This window comes from Quercus robur, chromosome 7 (assembly GCF_932294415.1).
Source record: "Quercus robur chromosome 7, dhQueRobu3.1, whole genome shotgun sequence".
Taxonomy (NCBI): Eukaryota; Viridiplantae; Streptophyta; class Magnoliopsida; order Fagales; family Fagaceae; genus Quercus; species Quercus robur.
Window position 1 is genome coordinate 41,250,263 of NC_065540.1, and position 8,193 is coordinate 41,258,455.

The 8,193-nt window shown below is 33.7% G+C and overlaps 1 protein-coding gene across 1 annotated transcript; it reads right to left on the reverse strand.

Annotated features, from left to right (window-relative positions):
• Positions 1 to 1,044: 1,044 nt before the first annotated feature.
• Positions 1,045 to 4,727, reverse strand: LOC126691414 (F-box protein CPR1-like). The gene is made up of 2 exons (XM_050386460.1): positions 4,621 to 4,727; positions 1,045 to 1,696 (listed from the first exon to the last, which is right to left on the reverse strand). Exons 1-2 carry the CDS (start codon positions 4,725 to 4,727, stop codon positions 1,045 to 1,047), a joined length of 759 nt encoding a protein of 252 aa, XP_050242417.1.
• Positions 4,728 to 8,193: the final 3,466 nt, after the last annotated feature.

Below are 8,193 nucleotides of genomic sequence, written 5' to 3' on the forward strand. Positions count from 1 at the left end.
GAAGGCAAAGAGATTAAGCTCATCAAAATTTTCATGTTATCAAAAGGGCAATCACATATGATAAGATTATGTCATGTATGCAGCACCATGACATTGCCATCTTTGAGGATGCGAACAATGTTGTTGACACAAATATCAATTGGGCATAACAGCCACAATCCCCATTAAAATAATTTTCTTAATAAATTAATATGTCTGATGTTCATGTCATAAACAATAAGAGAAAAGAAAGAAACAACATAATAAGAGCTCAAATTCAAATTGCATATTTGATACAAAAATACATGTCATTGAACTTCACAAAAATATAGCCACCTTGCTAGAAACTTCAACAGACTAATCTTCGTATTCAGATGACACATTTACCCCCATCAAGTAGAACCAAACTGTCCATAAAATTAGATGCATAACCAACCCATCTAATATTTCTTTTTGATACAAGAATGTTTTGATTTAGATTCTCAGGGTCAATCAAAATCAGCTCTGTTGCATTGCCAAATAGAAGTTCACCATTGTCAGTGACAGGGGCGGGGCTGCATGATAGGGTGGGGGGGCATGACCCCCAAAATTTTTGAAATTTTTTTTTACTATATAGAAATATTTAATATTTTAAAAATTAGCCCTCAAAAATGGGGTTGGCCCCCCAACTATATGAGTTGGTCCAATAATGTTCTTAAAAAAAATTGTCCAATTTGTCTAATAGTTATAGAGAATGTATTGTTTCTCAAATTAATTTTTTATGGTAAAATGTGTTCTCGTATTTTTTTAAGTTTTGGATATGAAAATTGTAAAGATTTCACTATGAAAGATGGTGAAAGATTAATTTAATTCTATAAAACATTTAATTTTAAGGATTCATTATGAAAGATACTAATTTTTTGTGTGTGTATAGATACATGTGTTTGTGTATGTGTATAAAAGTTTGTATAGACTAATAAATTAGCAACACAAATCGGCCCCCAAACAAAAATTTCTCCGCACCTGGTCAGTGATGCCATAAAAATAAAGAATCCAATCGACTGGTACAGATTGTTAAGTCCAAGACTATACCAAACCACATTCCTTCATCACCCATATGTCGCATATGTGATCATTATTAGCTATATCACGAGACAAAACAATAAAAGCCAGCAATCCCTTGAACACCGCAAGACATCCTTGGTATCCATCTAAGAAATCCTGAGGCAACATTATCTTATGGAATCTCTCATCATTGACTTCAAAGGACAAAATGAAAGGGCCGTTGTTAGTACATGCTATAAAGTGAAGTGCTCCATTAAAAAATATACACGATGAAGTATGATAAACATATCCAATGTTGGTTTCGGATGAATCCACCGATATTACAACCTTTCTCCACGAATCCGTACTCAATGTGTAAACCTCGGCCTCAGCTGATCGATCTGGGCCATCTGGCTCTTCAGGAGACTTTTGAAAACACACAAGTCTGAGAATCTTGAAATCATTGCTTTGAGAATTATAGGCAAGTCTAAGGGTGACAAAATCAAGAGGGTCAGCCAAAATAGCAGGAACAAGCATCCTAAACTTCCTAATGTTTGGATTCCACAAACATATTATAGAATTATCATTATAGCTACTAAGGCAGAAGATGCCTTTACAAAAGCAATCGACGAAGTAAGCATCCAAAAAGCAAAATGGGGTTTTAAATCTAGAAATCTCAGTCAATATGCCGTCCCTATTGCAAACAAATGCAAGCAATTCTTCATTAGATGAAAAGTACTCTGATTTAGATGTATACCGCAGATAATTATTGTGACTATCTTTATGGATAATGATTTGGCTTTGTTGAGCTTGAAGTGTGGGGTAATAAATATGCGGCTGGTTATGGTGGAGTTAATAGATTTTGAAACACATAGACATGGCAATACAGGTCAGAATTTTCTGACCCGACCCGAAAAATACCTGACCTGAATCTGATTTTTTTACCCGAAGCAAAAACGGGTTGACCTGTAATCTGATCCGATTTTTTTGCGGGTCAACTCGACCCGACTCGGATAACCCGTGACTTGACCCGTTAAAAAAAATTCACTAAAAAAAATATATAAACTACGTCTTGATACTAGGTGCTTAAAGCACAAAATATCAAAACTAATAATAAATATATCATTGTTGTCAAGTGTCAAGAGAGTCAGAGACTCAAGACTCAAGACAACCATTAAAAAAAAAAAAAATTCTCATTCAATAGTATACTAGGCCTAGACCAAAGCCAAAGGCACGTGACACAATGCACAAATGAATGACAAACCTGAAGGCTGAAAGCTGAAACGTGACCAAATCACCCCAAAGGCAAAGCTTCCTCAGTTCAAATCATTACCAAGGTTTTGAAACCCGGACCATTCAATGAACCGTAAAAGAGAGAGGTTCAAGGTTTTTGAGGTTGGACCGAGGTCAAACCGGGGTTGAACCGTGATAACGTCATAATTAATTTAATAATTATTTAAATATAAATAATTATATTAAATTAGTATAAATATAAAAATTAACTAAAATAATTTAATTAAATATAAAAATCTATCTTTCAAATATATTTTTTATATCATAACTTTCCCAAAACAAATAAGAAATATTAAATACTAAGTAAAGGTAGATATGGTATTCTTTATTTATTTATATGTTGATTAGTTAAACTTGTGATAGCAATAATAATATACTAATTAGAAGGACACTTATATTATATTAAATAAAATAAAAGTTTTAAATTATTTAATAGTCTTAAATTAAAATAATTTTAGAATCACACAATTTTATATTTTTTTGGGCACAATTGTAAATTTGAATACCTATCAAATATATATAAACCCATTATTTTTCCTCTACTGCCTACTCTCTATCCCATCAAAATTACAAAAAAAAAAAGAAAAAAAAAAAAGCTAACAACTAAAAAAAGCTAAGACAAATTTCGGTATTAGATTTTTTCTTAAAAAAAAATTGTAAATATTAATTAAAAGTACTTAACAATTAAGTGAGTTGTCACATCATGTTGGGAAGGTGAAAAAAATGGATGGCTGAAACTCTTCTTACCTTTCCAATGTAATCATGTGGAGGGATTTGGAAAAACACAAATTAAAAAAATAATACAAAAACTAAAAGAGAGAAAGTACAGACGGACAAAAGAAAGAGTAGGAGAAAAAGAAGAAAGAAGAAGAAGCAGAAAGAAGAAGAAGAAGAAGAAGAAGGAGAAATAGCACCAGAGGATGAAGTGTTCACCAGCACTACCTCGTCCACCGCTTCACCGCCGTTCGTCCTCCTCCCCACCACCAGACTGGGTCAGATCGACTTGTTCTTTTCTTTTCTTTTCTTTTTTCTTGTTCTGATTCAACTTCATTGTAAGAATTGGATTTTGTTTTGTGTTTTGTGTTTGGATTATTTGAGATTGAAGCAAAGTTAGATCGGCTTGTTCTTCCCAGCAGTTGTGTTTCTGTTTCTTTTGTATTTCTGTGTTTTTTTTTTTTTTTTTTTTTTTTTTTTTTTTTTAAGGTTCAGATTCAAAGGGAACCGTGAGAAGCGGTCTGATCACGGTTCTTAGAACCGTGCGGTTGAATCGCGATTCGAACGGTTCCCTGTTTTTTGACATAGACGGGTTTTTAAGCTTAAAGAACCGTGATGGTGGGAGGTTCACGGTTTTTCCAGTCGGACTGTACGGTCCAGTCCGGATTTCAAAACCATGTTCATTACATCTCTATCTCTATTTGCCCCCTCTTATTTTATTTTATTTGGTTCCCCTTCTCAGTTCAGTTCATTTCCTCTACATTGTGTAGTGTGTACTAAAAGTTGTGTACTAAAATTATCGATCACGTCTTTTACTTGAAAATGTAGAAGCTACATTGTATACTAAAAGTTGACTATATGGATTTGAAGGTAATTTAATTTTTTATAGTCATAATTATACAATTTTAATTCTTTATTGATTTGCTTTCATGGTATATTAAGTTATATTAAAATATTGTATTGTAGATGAAGATGCTGACGAAATTGGCCAACTTAAACTACAATTTGCAAGTATAAATATTTGCAGTGCTGAATCTACTACCAACAGTGAGTAGATTGAGATTGAGGTGTAATTCTTATAAAATATTTACTTATTCTTCTTTACTTAATATGTTATATTTATTTTTAAATCTTTTTTTTTGTTTAGTTTATCTTTCTAAGTAATCTAACTTTACTATTATTTTAAATGCAACAGGAACATGTGCACTTAAGAAGACCGATAACTTGCTACTTTGCTTGCTTACTTGTTTTGTTTGTTTTAAGATCTATCTCTTTTTGAAGATGTAAACTTGTAATTATATGCATTTTGACAGTGAACCATAACATTGAAAACTTTTTCCATCATGAATTTATGACTATAAATAATTTTTGTCATGTTCAAAACTGTCAAAAATTAGAAAGATATTAACAAGTGGCATTAAATGCAATTCATTTGCTTAATTGATTTTATTCATTCTCTCTAAACATGTTGTCATTAATTTGTTTTTGTTATTAAAAAAAAAAAAAAAAACTTGTTTGAAAAATACGGGTCAACCCGACCTGACCCGCAACCCGATTGACCCATTCCGAACCCGATCCGACCCACCTGTTTTGCCACGTCTAGAAACGCACCTGAATCGGATTAAAGATTTTACTGGCAACCGAGTTAGTACATCGAATATGATCTCATCCGGGACACACTCGGTTGACAATACTAGCTTTTCTGTAGGTTGAGACATTGGTGGTAATTTTTTTTTAGAAGATGCGGCTAGTCGGGCAAATTATAAAAATATATACCAACTGACCTTGCATATATTTACATTCTCCTCCTAAAATGAGCCAAGTAAAAATTAAATTCCTTAAAATTATTGTGTATATATCAAACGTTTTTATTTTTTGGTGGGGATAAATACAGTTTTTTGGAATAGTTTTACAATGTCCTGATACTACTTGTAGGGATAATGGCCCAAAATCATATATTGGGCCTTGGGCTTTATCCGAGGACGTTGAATGGTCCAAGGAGGGACAAATAGTTATCAGGGGTTCCAATTTAAAGTCTCATAACTAAGGAACGAAGGGAAGGTGGTCTGAGGAGAAACTCCTCCTCGGATATGATGAATGCAGCTCAAGTATGTATTCTAGCAGTTAGAGTGATCTTCCAAGAAACTCCAATGATAGGAACGTACTTCACGAACATACAAAAGGGAAGGAAATCCAAAAATATCTAAGGGAAAGCTACTACCACCGCATAAATGCATTGCAGCTACTTTTCTGGCCGCATTTATGTGAAGAAGACCTCTAAACAGTGCTGCCTTGGCTACCACAACTCACAGAAAGCCCCAGAGGGTGTCTGATGGGACAGGTACTCAAGTAGGGGCTCAGATGATCAACAAGTGTAGGATCAAGATGGTCCAAAATGAGATATATAGTGTGAAAGACCCTCCATGAGAGGAAGATCGGAAATTTCATGAGAGGAAATGTTGTATCAATCTAAATTGCACCGGTACCCTATTGTGATTAACTTATAAAAGGGAGACCTCCTTGGACTATAAGTCCATTTAACAATTATCTAACTAAGCCCAGCCATCTTATATCAAACAGAATCATATATTTCAATAATTTGGATGTTATATTGAAAAGGATTGTTTGTGCTGCCTTGGTTTGAGCAAGTACAAGTCTGTCGCCCGCCCCTACTATATCTCTTTCTTTCTCCACTGAAAACCACCGGTAGCTCCACCAAGAGATCCCTATGCCACTAATAGGCCCACCAACAATGGTACACTCCCCTTTTTAATCATTAGTCTATTTCATCTATGTTGCACGGACACGGACACGACACGGACATGGATACGGGGATACGACAATTTTTCAAAAATAAGGACAAGACACGGCGTGGACATGACAATTAAATAATTAATTAAATTTTATATTTAGGTATATTGTTTAATATTTTTAGACATAAAATACGTTTATGTCTCGAATTTAAATTATGTAAGAACTACAAATAAGTAAACTAACACCCAAAGTAGTACAATAATACTCAAAAAATGTTTAGAGTACAAACCAAAAGTTTAAATAGGCTACATTCAACATCAAACTAAAAACATAAAAAGAAAACAAGCAAGACACACAAAAAGAAAAATCACGAAAACAAACTTTAGTAAAATCACCTACAATATTTAACTTTAATAAATAAATAAAACTATAGCAGGACACATAAAAACAAAAATCACTAAATTCATAATGAACATTATAATTTATAAGGCAAGGCTGAGTAAAGAAACAAAAAAAAAAATTATATATATATATATATATATATATAGTAAAGTATAATAGTGAGTGGGATTAAAAAAAAAAAAAAAAAAAGCTTTGGGTGTTATAAATAAAACATGCCACAGTACACCAAACCAAAGGTCCAAAGTAGTCAGCAGATAAAAGAAAGAAAAAAAAATCGCAAAACAGAGAGAGAGAAGAGAAGCTCGGACCTGTCCACTCCGAGAGAGAGAGAGATCAGAAGGGACAGAAAGACAAAGGGAGCTCACCGACTCGCCGATCGGCCCAATGTAGCACCGGCAAGGGACAGAAGGAAATCAACGGTTGGGTTGTGTGGGTTTCTGATGTGAGATTTTTCATCTCTCACTCAAGGGTATATCACAAAATCAATAGTAAGGATTTGTCCATCTGTCAAAATCTTGAATTTTTTTTTTTTTTTTTCACTGCTGGCGTGTTGGCGCCGCATCGGCACCATGTCGAAAAAAAAAAAAAAAAAAAAAAAAAAAAAAAAAAAAAAAAAGACACTGCTCGGACACCGGAGTCCGGCAAGTCGTGCCGGTATTCGTGTCCAACACATCACCAAAAATGGCGTGTCGGTGCAATCTAGTATTTCATTGCTTCTTTAACCACTGTATCTCTTTGTTTATGCTAACTAAACAAACCTCAGTATGGACTTAAACTAGTAGATATCTACAGTGAGATTGCCATCGATCCACTAATTGTTTAAAATTGATCTTTTTCAATAGCCATTGATCCACTACTTTCTTTAGGTATAACACTAAAGCTCTTCAGTTTCCAAGCTTTGCTTATGAGATTTTTTTTTTTTTTTTTTTTTTTTTTTTTTTTTTGAGATTTGATTTTTCCCCCCTTCTTTGGTTGCATGACAAGAACAAGGCATGGCAAGTTGCTCCGACTAGTGAGGCGAGTTCGGGGAAAAATCACTAGACTACAGATGGGGGTAAGAAAGCCATGATCCAGCCCCACCCTGCGCTGCTATGTTGCCATCCCATTGTTGGTCACAGAACTTTATATTGAAAATTTAACAATTAATTTATTTACCATACTAGAAATAAGCAGCTTATCTTCTAAGTCATGTAATTGAACTTATTATAAGGTTGACATGCAAGGGTCTCCCTGAATTTCTAGGTTGGGAGTAACAGCTTAAGAAAATTATACTACCCAATCATTCAATCTGGTAAAAGGGTTCCATAAAAGAAAGTGCATCAAATTGTTATTATTATCTGAAACTTTGAAACAGAGGCAGAAAACAATGACTAATCAATTGCTTTTGCAAGCATTCACTTGCATAGTAGTTTTGGAAAGAGCAGCAACAATCAGTGGCCAGTAGGCGAATTAAACAGAACATATAGTATTTAGTAAAAAATTTGACTACGACTTCTACTGTATTACTGTATACAAAATTAAAGCAGTTCAGGCATCCCTAATTGTCCATATCGCTAAGCCCACTTATCAATTATCTCATTAAGCCCAGACATCTTTTACCATACAAAATCATATAATTTCATGATGTTTAGCAAAACTTAACATTTTCAAACAGTAGAAACTTCAATGGCCCTTTTTTATTTTTTATTTAAAAAAAAGAAAAGCTGAAAACTTAGAGATTAACCTGATCTAATTGTTAATATTGTCTCTAGGGCATACCAAAGAGATAAGATTATATTGGCTAAGCATGTACTGCACCATGGCATTTCCATGTTTGTACTATAATGGCAGGATCAGTAAATCAACCTCACACATCTCATACAGAATGAAAATATCATGCTTTCTTTTGGGACTAATGGCTTAAAGCTGAGGCTAATCTTGCTCAAAATATTTTTGTCAGTAGCACAGATTTTAAACAACATTTTTAAGCACGAATTCTTGATCATGACATTGCCATGTCCAATAATATGCATAATCCTTATGCACTAG

Coding starts and splice junctions, on each gene's coding strand:
- LOC126691414 (XM_050386460.1), bottom strand. CDS start 4,727: ATGTCTCAACCTACAGAAAAGCTAGTATTGTCAACCGAGTGTGTCCCG. Junction 1,697..4,620: donor AAATCTTTAATCCGATTCAG/GTGCGTTTCTAG, acceptor TGTTTGCAATAG/GGACGGCATATTGACTGAGA.